Raw genomic sequence first — 14,707 nt, forward strand, 5'->3', positions numbered from 1 at the left:
CCTGTCAAGGCAGGGTGTAAGGGAGAGGTAGAGGGAAGGTGGAACCTCACAGAAGATCATCAGCTAGCTGTCCCATACTCAAGAGAATGCCAGCAGTCGGACACCGCACCACGGGAATAGGATACAAAGTTGTGGTAGGCGAGATTGGGGGAGAGACTGTTCAGGAGAGAGACACCTATTCAGCAGGACAGCAGGGACGGACAGGCGAACATCCCCAAGCATCCAGGGCCGCGCAGCGCATGACTGGATGTTCGAGACCAGACGGGCACAATATGTATTTTTGAATTTTTAGCCATTTCATTTATAAAAGTAAAATGTGTTTTTTTTTTTTTTTTAACAAAGATTAAATAAATTGTTTCAGCCAGGTCAACATGGCAAACTTAAAATACTGGGTTATGCTGTAAACTCAGTCTTCACCCTCTTTTTATTCATAGACTGGAAAAGAAAAACAACCTTTCCAGCTTTCAGTTCTGAGGCTGTTTCTCAATTTAGAATGAATTAGTCCAAAGGAAGAAAATTATTCTTTCTATACCTGAAGAAGAAGCTACTACTCTTAAAGGCTGGATTTCACTTCAGTAGTCTCTGATGGATTCAGGTGCTTAAGTGATTTCCACCAGTTCACTGATGTGACTTTCTTTAAAAGAAAGTCTTTCCTCATCAGCAAACATGTATTTCTTCAGTGGTTCACCCTTAGCTCTGAAATTGTATTATACTTGACTATAATAAGCTAGTATATTTTTATAGTATACTTCAGTGGTTCACCCTTAGCCCTCCTCTTATTATGGAGGGATGGTTGCTGCATGTCCATGTCATACCCAACTCCTCTTCAACAGTTAAGATTGACCTTGGTACCAAGTATTGAGATTATTGGCAAGAAAATGAGCTAGATATTGTGCTTGATCCATTCGGTTTTTTAATGCCTGTAATTTAACTGTCATTGTGTATTTCTCTTTTCAAGCTTTCACTCAGTTCCTTCCAAATTTCAACAGCATCAGCAATAAAACAGCAATTTCCCTGCACTTAGTTCAAGGCTGTGGAAATAGGCTTCAGGATAATCGGCATACATTCTACATTTCTCTTTAGCCTGGTGTTGAGAACTTTGGCTATGACAGTTCTATCTGTTTTGTCATGATTTTTGTTCACAAATTGTAATTGGATTAAACCAGTTCTCAATATATTGCTCAAAACAGTCCACTGCTGACTTGTATCGCATGTCTTGTGGGAGAGTTAGGGGAAGAACCAAACTTTCTTCAGAGCAGCTGCTGAAAAAGTAGTTAATAGAAGCATTTTGCAATTTCAGCTTGGCTTTTTATTTCTGGAGCACTGAAGTCTTTTGCTAAGAGGTGCATCAGATGACCACTGCAGCCATATGTCATGAGCTTGGGGCTTTCTTCACTGAGCTGCTGATATATGATGTACGGGCACTTTTAATTAGCATGGCTTACTAATTAAGCCATGGTGTGGGGAAAAGGGGTATGGGGGTGCTGATCAAGGCCCCCATAGTGAGGGAGGAAGTGGATCAGAGGCAGGTGATGCCCAGTTAGAGCGGTAAATGCAATCCTGCCAAGAGTGGGGTGGAGCCCCAGGTGGCTCTTGCAGGAGGGTGGGGAGGGGGGATGTTCTTTGCTGCTGCATACATCCCTGGGGGAGGCATGGGGGCATATGCCCTCCCTTCCCCCCCCCCCAGTTTGTGTCCAAGGCAAGAGCAAGCTGCCCAGGGGCTGTGCCAGCCTCTTCCCAGCAGGGAGGCTGGGCTGGGGCTGTGCTCTGCATGGGTGGGGGCAGGGCAGGTGACAGTGGAAGGGGTGGCTATGGCATGGGCTATAGCTACCTCAAAACTTGCTGCAGGTACCCCTCCCAGTGCGTGCGCTGCGCTGCCCATGCTGAGCACAGCCCCGGCCCTGTTCCTCTGCTGGGAAGAGGCTGGAACAGCCCTTGGCCCCAAGACCACAGTGGGGAACCCACCCTTGCCTCGCGCACAAATCTAGGTGGCATGTGCCCCCCATGCCTTCCCCCAGTAATGCATGCAGTGGTCAGGAGCTGGCCACCCACACCCTGTGCTCATAGTTCCATAGCTTCTAGGGTCGGAAGGGACCTGAATAGATCATCTAGTCCCACCCCCTACCATGGCAGGAAAGAATACTGGGGTCAAATGACCCCAGCAAGCTGTTCATCTAACCTCCTCTTAAAAACCCCCAGGGTAGGAGCCTGCACCACTTCTCTTGGAAGCTGGTTCCAGTCCTAGCTGCCCTGACTGTGAAATAGTGCCTCCTGATGTCTAACCTAAACGTACCCTCTGCCAGCTTGTGACCGTTATTCCCGGTCACTCCTGGCGGTGCTCGGGGAAACAGTGACTCCCCCAATGCCTGCTGATCCCCCCCCCCCGACTAGTTTATAACAGGCCACAAGATCCCCCCTCAGCCTTCTCTTTTGGAGGCTGAACAGGTTCAGGTCCCGTAGCCTCTCCTCATAGGGCCTGCCTTGCTGTCCCCTGATCATGCGAGTGGCCCTCCTCTGGACCCTCTCCATGCTGTCGACATCCCTCTTGAAGTGTGGCACCCAGAACTGGACGCAGTACTCCAACTGCGGCCTGATCAGTGTCGCATAGAGGGGGAGGATCATCTCTTTGGACCTGCTCGAGATGCACCTGTGGATGCATGACAAGGTACGGTTGGCCTTCTTAACTGCCTCCCCACACTGCCGGCCCATGTTCATCTTGGAGTCAATGATGACTCCAAGATCCTTTTCCACCTTCGTGCTGACAAGAGGGGAGTTCATACCTGTAGGTCTGGTGCCGGTTGTTCCTCCCGAGGTGCATCACCTTGCACTTGTCTGTGTTGAAACCCATCCTATTCTCATCTGCCCACACTTGTAACCTGTCTAGGTCTGATTGTAGCCTGTTGCCTCCTTCTAGTGTGCCCACGTCCCCCCACATCTTGGTGTCATCAGCAAATTTGAACAGGGTGCTTTTTACCCCCTCGTCCAAGTCACTGATGAAGATGTTGAACAGTGCGGGCCCGAGGACCGAGCCCTGCGGAACCCCCCTGCCCATGTCCTTCCAGGTTGAGAAGGACCCATCCACTACCACCCTCTGTGTCACCAGCTGGCTGGAGGGCTGCACCCATTTGACTCTGTGGGCATCGACACCACAGTTCCCCAGTTTCTTAATGAGAACAGGGTGAGAGACCATGTCGAAGGCCTTCCGGAAGTGCAGGAAGACTATGTCCACCGCTACGCCTGCATCTAATGATTTGGTGATCTGATCGTAAAAGACCACCAGGTTGGTCTGACAGGACCTGCCACTGATGAACCCGTGTTGGTTGCCCCTAAGCATGCAGTCCCCTGCTGGCCCCTTGTGGATGTGTGCCAGAATAATTTTCTCAAACAGCTTGCCTAGGATCCAGGTAACACTAGCTGGCCTATAGTTTCCCGGGTCCTCCTTCTTCCCCTTTTTGAAGATGGGGAACCACGTTGGCCCTCTTCCAGTCCTCTGGCACTACACCAGAGCACCACAAGTGCTCGTACAGCCGTGCCAGGGGTCCTACAATGACCTCGGCCAATTCCTTTAAAACTCTAGGGTGGAGATCGTCCGGACCGGCTGACTTGAATATGTCCAGTCCCTCCAGAAGTTCCCTAACTAGTTCCTCACTAACCCTTGGCCCAGGTGTGCCTCCCCTGGGGGAGCCGTCCATGGCTCTGTCCTGTTCCTGGTGGGGTCACATTTACCACCCTGGCTGGGCAATGCCTACCCCTGCCCCACTCCCTCCCTTACCATGGGGACCTCTATCTGCTTCCCTCCCACCCCATGCCCCTTGCCTGCCACAGACTTATTGGCTGGATTTTGCTCTCCAAGCTGTCGGGTATGAAATGAAACCTATTCAACCTCTAAGTCAGGGGTTGGCACATGTGCTGAGCATGGCACGTGAGGCCACTTTGTTCAGCATGCCACAGCTCTGGGTAGCTGCTGGAGCCCGGGCTGTTCCTAGCAAGGCTTGCAGCATCCCAGCTGCCTGCTGGGAACAGCCCAGGCTCTGTGGCTGGCAGCAAACAGTTGCGCTGGGCTCCGGAGCCCTGGCATCAGCTCTGTACCGGTATGTGCACCTGTGCATCAGAGTGGGTGATGGGGGAGGGGCCTGAGGCAGCACAACCCTGGTCTCTCCCCCACTCCCAGCACAGAGCTGGTGACTGGGCTCTGGAGCCTGGTGCAGCTGTTTGTAGCCAGCCTGGGCTCTGGGCAGCTGCAGCAGGCAGGCTGCAAACAGCTGTGCAGGACTCCACAGCTCTGGCATCAGCTCCATGGTGGTGGCGACTGCATGGGCACCTCTGGGCAGGCTCTGCTGCCCTGCTGTCTGCCCTGAGGTGCCCGTGCAGTTTCTGTCAGTATGGAGCTGTGGCCGGAGCTGATGCCTGGGCTCCAGTGCCTGGTGCAGCTGTTTAGAGCCTCCCGGCTGCAGCGGCCCCAGCTCTGGGTAGTTGCTGCCAGCCATGTGGTAGCAGGGCTGGGGGCAGGGGCTTTGGGTGAGGACCAAGGGGCACAAGCAGGGCATCCTGCCATGTACCCATGCCTGCCCTCATGGTAGACATTTTGGGGGTTTTTGGCACTCCAACCAAAAACATTGCTTACCCCTGCTCTAAGTGTTTAAATGCCACGTTGTTTAATACATTGAAGAATTATTTCTTTTTGCTTGTTTAGTTTTGTATCTTGAATACATCAGATTGATTTAAAACAAGTTGTTTGGTACATGTGTATTCTGCGGTATTTTACTACTCTTTATTTAGTCTTTCTTATATAAGAAATACTTTTTTTCAGGCTGAATTGTAAGTTTGTGCAGAGTCTGGATAATAGGTACTTTTGATCTACGTTGTGTGTACATTCTGAGACTTCCTTCAGTCAGAGGGACTGTTTGCTAGTATACCGATAGATTTCATAGACATTAGGGCTGGAAGGGACCTCGGGAGATCGAGTCCAGCCCCCTGCCCAAAGGGCAGGAAGTCAGCTGGGGTCATAGGATCCCGGCAAGATAAGCATCCAATTTACTCTTGAAGGTGTTCAATGTAGGTGCTTGAACCACCTCCGCTGGCAGACTGTTCCAGACCTTGGGGGCTCGGACAGTAAAGAAATTCTTCCTTATGTCCAGCCTGAAACGGTCTTGCAGGAGTTTGTGACCGTTCGACCTCGTCATCCCTTGGGGTGCTCTGGTGAACAGACGTTCCCCCCAGATCCTGGTGGTCACCCCAGATAAACTTATAGGTGGCCATCAGATCACCCCCGAGCCTGCGCTTTTCCAGGCTAAAGAGTCCCATGGCTCTCAGCCTGTCATCGTAAGATCTGTTTTCCTGACCTCTGATCATGCGCGTGGCTCTCCTCTGGACTCTCTCAAGCTTCTCCACATCCTTTTTGAATTGTACTGCGTCCAGTTTTGGGCTCCACTCAAGCTGCGGCCTCACCAAGGCCGAGTACAAGGGGAGAATGACGTCCCGGGATTTGCTGGAGAAGCATCTATGGATGCACGCCAGCATTTTGGTCGCTTTACTAGCCGCAGCATCGCATTGCAGGCTCATGTTCATCTTGTGGTCAATGATGACCCCCAAGTCTTTTTCTTCTGTAGTGCTAACCAACGTAGCACTGCCAAGCCTATAAGGATGCTGCAGGTTTTTCCTCCCAAGGTGGAGAACCTTGCATTTTTCGGTGTTAAACACCATGAGGTTCTCGTCTGCCCATTTGCTGAGCTTGTCCAGGTCAGCCTGGATCACCCGCCTATCTTCTGGCGTGGATGCTTTGCCCCAAAGTTTGGTGTCATCGGCGAACTTGGCCAGTCCACCCCTGACTCCAATGTCCACATCATTAATGAAGATGTTGAACAGGATGGGTCCCAGGACAGAGCCTTGAGGGACCCCACTGGTCACAGGGCACCACGATGAGTGACTGCCATCAATCACAACCCTCTGGGTCCGACCACGAAGCCAATTTCCCAGCCAGCGGATCGTGGTGGAGCCAAAGCCACAACTGGCCAGTTTGGCCAAGAGGTGATCATGCGATACCAGATCAAAAGCTTTTTTGAAGTCAAGATATATGACATCAATCTCTTCTCCCTTGTCCAGGTGATAGGTCACCTGGTCCTAGAAGGAAATGAGATTGGTCAAACAAGACCTACCCGCAACAAACCCGTGCTGGCTGTCCCTTAGAATGTTAACCTGGGCCAGTCCCTCAAGGATGGCCTCCTTAATAAACTTTTCTAAGATCTTCCCCAGGATAGAAGTCAGGCTAATGGGCCTGTAGTTAGCCGGATCCACTTTCCTCCCTTTCTTGAAGATCGGCATCACACTGGCCTTCTTCCAGTCTTTGTGCACTATACCAGAGCGCCAGGAGTTTTCAAAGATCCGTGCCAGGGGCCGGGCTATGACTACTATGATAGTAGTAAGCACACACCTTTAAGTTACATTATTCTTTAGCCACCAGTATAAATGCATCAGAGAATTATATTTTTGTGCAACTTATACATTCTGTTTCTGATACAGTGATTTTTCTTTTTACACCCCATGAACAAAACCATTAGAGAAAGAAATAGAATATTTGCTAGCTAGCAAAGGGAATTGTATGCATAACTCTTCTTTATTTAATTAGGACTTTGCTGCTATTCAGAAACACAGGCATGATGACTGAAAGGCAGAATGGTCAAAGAACCTATTGAAAAACTTTGGTGGGGGGAAGTAGTTTTGTAAGGTACAAGAGCATAAAAAGAAATTTTGTAGTGTTCTGTGCCTTTGTGTTAACATGCAAATAAGCTTTTATATCTGTTTTGTTGTTGTTCAAGTTATAAAGGCCACAACCTGAGGAATGGTTAGAAGAAATAACCAAAAATGATCTCTGGCCTTATTGACTAGAGGTTTTTGTAGTAGTGGTAACTAAAAGGAAGCTAAAAAATGGTGGTATAATGCAGAAGTAGAGTTCGCTATGTTAATTAACATTTGCACATGAATGGAACTGAAGTGACTTGAGCTCTGCGTGTGTACAGATAAATGTGTACCCTTGACCATTTTTACTTCATGTTGTAATGAGTGTGTTAGCCACTCAAGCATGAAATTGTCTTACCCAGCCCAACAAAATCTTAGGTGTTGAGAAGGTAATAACCAAGGCCAACTGTTTTAAGTTGAAGTGAGCTCTCTAACTTTGGTCTCCTAGGTAAATAGTGTAAAAGGCTTAATACTGTTCTATCTGATCTTCTCCAGATACCAAATTTAATTCTTGCAACGAAGTAAGATTCCATTGCATTCCTGCAATGAAGTAGAATGATGATAGTCTGTGAATTAGACATCTGTAATTAGTCTTCCCACTGTAGGCTATAAACTGTCCTGCCTCCATAATTCTTTTTCTTCCCATTGTCTTTTTATAAGTCTTGATGATTTTTCTGATAACATCAAATACTTCGTAAAGATGGGTTGCTTTCTTACACCAAGGTATACTATACTCTCAAATGTGGGCTGCCATTAAATGACCCACTTTCTCAATAAAGTAACATGCACATTGCTAGTTGGTAATTGCACATATAATCTCTTATACCGGGGATTGACAACTATTTTATCCAGTCCACTTGGGGGGAGCTCACCCATGTGGTAGCCAGGTGTGAGGGAGAAATGTTGGCATGGGCTGGGTTAGAAACAGATCCCCCACTCCAAAAGGTTTCTGACCCCTGCCTTATCATACTAAAATGTCAGAAACATTTTATCTAGAACAGCCATTTTTTCTTCTTCTTTTTTTTTTTTTTTCAACCAGGGTGCTGCAAGGCACCATGCAATATTTAACACTGTGTGGTATGCAAACACCTACCTATTATTCAAAAGATGAAAAAATACAGAAATTCCAAATAAGAATCCATAGCCTCAAAAATATTGTCATTAGAGGTGCACTGATTTATATTGGTCCATATTGTATTGGCACCGATAATGTCAATTTTCCAAACTTCTTTTGGCTGATGTGGCCAGTAATGTTACTGATAAATGCCTAATGTCCATGCATGCAGCCAGGAGTGCAGCGTGGGAACATGGAGAGTGGCATCTGACCAGTAAATCGGGGGGTGGAGGGGGACATAGAGGGCACAGATCGAGGCCCTCGCAGTGAGGGAGGGAGTGGGGCTGGAGGAGCAGGGACAGGTGCTACCTACCTGGGGTGGGGCGCAGGGCAGAGCCAGCAGCACATGCAGGCAGGAGTGGGAAGGGGCCCCCACTGCTGCAAGCAAACAGCCTTGGGGGAGGCATGTGCCCCCCAGATCTGTCCATGGGGTGAGAGCGGGCTGCTGCTATGCGTTTTTGTGGGCTGAACTGACCTCTTTCTGGTGGCTTCACTTGGGTGGAGCAGGAGGCAGCAGCACTGGAAGGGAGCTACTGCCATAGGGCCCCCCACACCTGTTGCTACTGCCCACCTCACCCTGCCCAAGCACAGCCCCTGGAAAGAGCTTGGTGCAGCCTGGGAGTGTGCAGCACCATCCCTCCCTTGCCCCATGCACAGATTCAGGAGGCACATGCCCTCCATGCTTCCCCTGGGGGTTGGTGCAGTGGCAGGAGTTGCTCTCCTGCACCCTCTGGATGAGCCACCAGGCTGTGTCCTGTGCCCTGCCCTGCCCTGCCCTGCCCTGCCCTGCCCTGTCCAGGTTGGGCAGCCCCAGCCCTACTTCCCTCACCGCAGAGACCTCTATCTGCTCTGACCTGGATGCTACTCTCCAAGCTGCTGGGCTGCATATCAGCAATCAGATCGGTATTGACAGATTTATGGCTGGCCAATAATCGGCCATCTGTATTGGTTCAAAAAGTCTTTATCTGTGCACCCCTAGTTCTCTCCTGTTGTGGTTTCTCAGAGTTCTTTGCAAAGTGCTTTTTTTTCTTTTTGTAACCAAGAAATGAGTGAAAGCTAAGAGTTGGCACTTTCCTAGGAGTGCCTTGAGTCCTAATGAGATTTGACAACCATTGCTCTGGAATCTTAACTCTAATTTCTGTCTTGTACAGCCAAAGTACCTGACACAATGATTGTTTTGGGAAACAATGTATATTTTATTTTAATTTAGAAAGGCTTACTTAATGAAAAAGCAGAAGTTTCCAGCTCTGTCAAATTCAAATATGATTTTGCTGCTTTTCTGATTTTCTCATGTGTTGCTGCAAAGATTGTCCAGTGTTTTCACACCTCCATGCCCCCCAAATATTTAGTTGGGCTCCTTTCAATAAATTAAGCATAGCTGTTTAGATATTAGGCATTCAGGTTTGAAAACTTTATCCATAGCAAATCCCTACATATAAGCATTCCCATGGCTCTTAACTGTGAGTGGTTTAGCATTACAATTATTGCTTTTATTGTACTCTCAGCTGAACTCATTGCATATTGTAGCTAAAATATTAATAATCAATATTTTACCTAAGTCTTGAGTTATTTTCAGCAGTGACTTCAAACTCTTAAGTCCATTAGCTTAGTGGTTTCTGAATACTGTACCCCTAGTTTAGTGTTCCAGTCAGTATCTGACATAATATATTTACTTTTGTTTAAATGTATTCCTCTTCTTTACCCATAAACTGCGTGTTTTGTATTATGCAACAAAGTAAATCCACCAAACAAAATAAACAGCAAGCCTATGAGAAATACCAAGTCCTGTTAAAGTAATTGCTTACACTAAGTATCAAAATAGTTTGTGCTTTAAGGTTCTTATCTGAGCTGACCATGCAATAAATGAAGTTCAGTAATTTAGCTTTTTTTAACACTGCATAATGTCTGTAAAAATGGTCCTATCTATAAAAAGTGTGTGTGTGTATTTTTCTGAATCACCTAGCCTCCTCCTCTTTTATGTCTTTGCAGAGTGTTTCTTCTGTAGCTCTTCCCCATTTGCAGGAAACCTTCCATTTCCCATTTCTCCCTGTTGGCAGAACACTTCTTTCTATCGGTACTTGCATATTTTGCCAAAAGAAGTCAGAAGAACTCATTTTCTATGTCAATTCACATTTGTGGTGAAGAATTGATTTACTAATATTTAAATCTCCCAGATAAGATATTTTGAAATACCAGGGAAGGTCCAAGATGTCTTTAGAATTAAAGAAAAGCCAAATTAGGTTATTTCTAATTAGAGTGGAGCCTGAGTCTGAAGAGAGGTTTAATATTCCTTTGAATATTGTAATGGCTTCTCTACTGTGGTACTGTTTCCTGTGTTTGTCAGACTGTGGCTAGAAAGACAACTCTCCATACAAGAGACAAACTGAGTCCAACAAATTCTGTAAGACGAGCTCTTTTTGATCCTTTATGAACACACTTTCGGCTGGTTTCTTCTGATCTTTCTGTTCTGTGTTGTTGTTTTCCCCTTTGAGGGAAACTGTTGGTCTTTAAGGTCACTGATGCTTGATTTCAGGTCATTCTAATATTTATTTTTCAAATTTTATGTCAGCTTGAATCGGCACTGTAACCACTAAGAAATAAGGATTGCTTATTTGTATTAATGTAAATTGCAGTATGGTCTAGGCTAGGGGTTGGCAACCCCTGGCACGTGTGTCGCGTGGCACGCGAAGCCATTTTCCTCGGCATGGGTTAGGGCCGGGGAGGCAGCAGCTGTTTGTAGCCTCGCAGCTGCAGCCAGCCCCAGATCTGGGTAGCTGCTGCCAGTTGGGAGCCCGGGCTGCTGCCAGCAGGCAGCTGGGAGGCTGCTGGGAGCAGCCTGAGCTCTGTGGCTATCAGCAGCTACTGGGGCCATCTACAGCCAGGAGGTTACAAACAGCTGCTGCCTCCCCTCCCCAATGGGTGGATTCTGGCACCTGCTGCCCTCCTGGAGCCCAGGGCCAGGAGACAGCTGGGTTTGGGGCTGGGGTGGGAGGGCAGCAGCTGTTTGTAGCCTCCTGGCTGCAGCCAGCCCCAGCTCTGGGTAACTGCTGATGGCCACAGAGCCTGGGGCTGTTCCCATGGAAGCCCTGCTGCAAGCAGCCTGGGCTCTGGCTATCAGCAGCTACCCAGAACCTGGGCCAGCTGCAAAATCTGCCTCCTGGCCCTGGCCACAGACCCGGCTTCAGGGAGGCAGCACATACTGGCAGTGCTCTGCTGTGGTGCCCTCACCGCTTCTGGAAAGCAATGTTGAAACCTGGTGTGGGAAGGTGCAGAAGGCTGCCTGCACCCAAGTCACTGCTGCCCTGCCACATATCCCCTGTGTGCACGGGAACAGTGTGGGCAGCAGTGGAGGGTTGTGCCCCTTGCTGCCCTTGCCTGCTCCCCGCTGCCCTGCTACACTTCCCTTGCAGGCAGCTTTCTGTGTGTCCCGCTGTGCCCTGCTGCGCTGTGTTCCAATACTGCTTTGCAGAAGTGGTGAGGGTAGCACAGTGGGAAGCATTGCTGGTATGTGCTGCCTCCCTGGGGGCCAGGGCTGGAGCAGAGAGGCAGCATATGTTTGCAGCTGGCCCAGGTTCTGGGTAGCTGCTGACAGCCACGCAGCCTGGGCTGGGGGGCATGGGCTTTGGGTGGGGGGGCAAGGGTCATGAGCAGGGTTGGGGGACAGGGGCTTTGGGTGGGGGACAAGGGACACAAGCAGGGCATTCTGCCATGCACCCCCTGCCCTCACTTTGTTTTTCTAGTATGCTGGCACTCTGGCACCTTCCAAGGTAGGCATTGTGGTGTTTTTCGGCACTCTGGCCAAAAAGCGTTGCCTACACCTGATCACGGTGGCAAAATTACTTTTGCCTAGAAGATTCAGTGTTTGGTACTTTAGAAGTCATGGCTTGTTTGAATGCATCTTCCATACTTGCAGAAGTGTTTTATGATGATGATACAGGTAGCACTGGTCATCCCATCTAGTAAGGTTCCCTAACACTTCCCACTAATTAGCAACCAAAAGCAGTATCTTATAACTTTACCAAACTCCCTTACATTTCTTCTGTGTGAAGTGTTTGCTTCAGGCTGTTTGAAATTTACAAAAAGCAAAAACAAAGCAAGCCAAAACCCCTCCCAGCAGGTTTGCTCAAGAAAAGTGAAGGAAGAATGGTTTCTTGAAAATAGCATTAGCACAGCTTGTTCCAGTCCAAGGCACAGCCTAGATTTCTGTACATTTTCTTTGCTAAGCTCCTATGGGCTGTGCTGGGTTTGAACACCTACTTTAGCAGCAGGTAATACCTTTTTTCCTGTGCTTTCAAATGATACCCTTTCTTTCCTATGCCACTACCCAGGCAGCATGGAGGAAGAAGCAGCAGAGGAGGTAGTGGCAGGGGCTGGAAAAGAAACATGCAACTGGGAAGGAGGTTTAGTGTAGACTGGCTGTCATGAAAGGGGGATTGAGAACCAGTGGGGAAAGTAAAAAAAGAAAGGGAAGTGGGTTTGATAGAAAATGGGTTACATTTCCCCTCTCCTTCCCCGCCCCGCCCTTCTCTCTCCGACCAGGTCTATATCAGTCTCTCTGCCTAGCGGAAGAGTATGTTCAGTGCCACTGAAACTACAATTGCAGATGACTCTGCATCCAGTGGCAGGGTGGGGAGGGGGAATGGCAGGAGCAGGATGGGTAGCATGAAGCGGGCTTTCTCCTTCCCAGGGCTGCCTCGCCATACAGCTTTAATCCTGGAAGTTCAGCTTTAACTCCAGAAGCCACTCACTTGGGCAGACAGACAGGGGTCCGAGTAGGGACTTGAGTCGCAACCTGGCAGCCAGCCCACCATGACCCAGCCCGGTGGCTGTAAGCCTCTGCTATAAAGCATGTGTCCGTAAGGATGAAGCTGAAATGGGACTGCTTAACTTCTGAGTGTTTGACTTCTGATTTTCCACATTCTTTAAGTGTGTGTGTGGTATCAGATATTTAGTGTGACCATCCACAGGGTTTAGAATGAAGTAGGAGTGTTTCTTCTTGGGGTTGCATCTTCAGGCTAATAAGGGTTAGTTTTAATTGTGGTTCTGTTCAAGGAAAAATAGAAATGATACTGTATAAATTATAGGTTTCCAGAGCACTGACTTAAGCATTTGTTTTACTTTTTTAATAGGAGAGGTTTAAATCCACCCCACAGAGTGAAGTCAATCTCCATGACTACATTCACACAACAGGAAATAGAATTTCTGCAGAAACACGGAAACGAAGTAAGTGCTTATTAACTTATGGAATTTTGTTGTTGCTGGAGTCCATACTTTTATAACTATTCAAGTGAACAGTTGGACACTAAGTCCAAAATAAATTGTCATCTGAATGGGCCTTCTTTAAAGAACTTTTTTTACCATAGTGAAACATTATGAAACTTAAACTATTCACTAGGGCTGCATGAAATTTCGGCAGCCGCTTTACTTTGGAGGAGTTTTGGGCCGTTTTGGCACCTGAAACACTAAATCTTAATCGAAATGGAAGTCTCCAAAACGTATCTCCAAAACAAAACAAGGCATCCAAAACATTTAGGAAAACTTCGGCGTTTTGGAGCTGGGCTTGCAGGGAAACAGCTGTACACTGCTGCCCTGATGTGTGACTCGGCTCTGCAGAGATCTGTGCTGGGGGTCTCCTCGGTGCCGCTGCCTGCCCTGGCAATGCAGGGCAGGCAGTCCTTTCTGGCAGGGGCAGTACTGGTCCTTACCCTGTGACCTGGCTCCTCAGGAGCAGAGGTCTGGGGCAGGCAGTGGTGGCAAGGAGACCCCTGGCGCAGATCTCTGCTCCTTGCAGAGCCAGGTCGCACAGCAGGGACCAGCAGCCTTGCTCACCACTCTGCGCTGCTTTCCTGCCCCATGACCCAGCTTGACAGGGATTAGAGATCTGCGCAGAGGTCTCCTTGCCTGCATGGAGGGCAGTGGTTCTCCCCTGGATGAGCCACCCACGGCCCCGTGCTGCTCCCTACTGGGGCCCTGCAGCCCCCGGCCCCAAGCTCTGCCTGGCTGGGCAGTAGGGCTGTGTGAAGCTTCCCTTGCAGCCTGTTCAAAACAGATTCAGCTGAAACTAAACAGGACAATGATCTGAAACACCGAAATGAATTGCAGTCCTCCAAAATGGCCAAATCTGGAACCAAATCGAAACATGGCCATTTTGCACAGCCTTACTATTCGCTAATATAGTGGGATCCAGATTTCTAGAACAAGAACCTTGCTTCCATGTTCAGTGTTCAGTTTGTCCTCATACTGAAGGTCTAATTGAGTCCTTGAAATATTGACTGACACCGTTTTTTGGTTTTGTTTTGTTTTTTTTAAATCCTATATTGTTCGGGTGAGGCAGTATGTACTTTTCTAGTTCTGTTACAGTGAGGAGACGATCTTTCTGGCAGTTATACCACAAATCAGCCTCCTGTACCCTCCCTGAATGCCACTCTTATTCCTCTTCCTTTTTCTCGGGGTGTAAGACTTATCTGCCCCTGTGGGTCAGATACGTGGCTCAGGACCAGTCAACAGGTTGGATAAATGCTGCTGGGCCAGCCCTGAGACCTGGATCAGGCCCATGGACACCCCCTGCATGCCAGATCTAGCACTTGCTTTGGCCAGTCTGAGCCATACTTGATTCCTATTCTGGCCAATCGGGGACAGTGTGTCCTGGACTGGGTGGGCACTGGATCTGGCATGGGGGGATGGGGGGGAGACATAAACTGTCCCACCTACCTGTTTTGGGATATTAATTGCATGTCGCTTATGTTCTGGAGCAGGTACTGTTTGTGACATGCTGACAACCCCACTATTGCATGACAGATTCAGTAACTTTGCTGGCCGATCCAGGATCCATACTGCATGTGGTGCCTGTCCTGGAAT

The 14,707-nt window shown here is 48.5% G+C and overlaps 1 protein-coding gene across 6 annotated transcripts in view; it reads left to right on the forward strand.

The window, feature by feature from the left end:
* AGFG1 (ArfGAP with FG repeats 1) overlaps nt 1–14,707 on the forward strand; it is a 66,110-nt gene that overhangs the window by 10,215 nt on the left and 41,188 nt on the right. For all 6 annotated transcript variants that reach the window (XM_090051548.1, XM_090051546.1, XM_090051544.1 and 3 more), the window contains exon 2: nt 12,979–13,072. In XM_090051548.1, coding sequence (XP_089907674.1) covers nt 12,979–13,072 — 94 coding nt within the window. The remainder of the gene's footprint in view (nt 1–12,978; nt 13,073–14,707) is intronic.

This window comes from Crocodylus siamensis, chromosome 6 (assembly GCF_052110815.1).
Source record: "Crocodylus siamensis isolate JL-2025a chromosome 6, ASM5211081v1, whole genome shotgun sequence".
NCBI lineage: Eukaryota > Metazoa > Chordata > Crocodylia > Crocodylidae > Crocodylus > Crocodylus siamensis.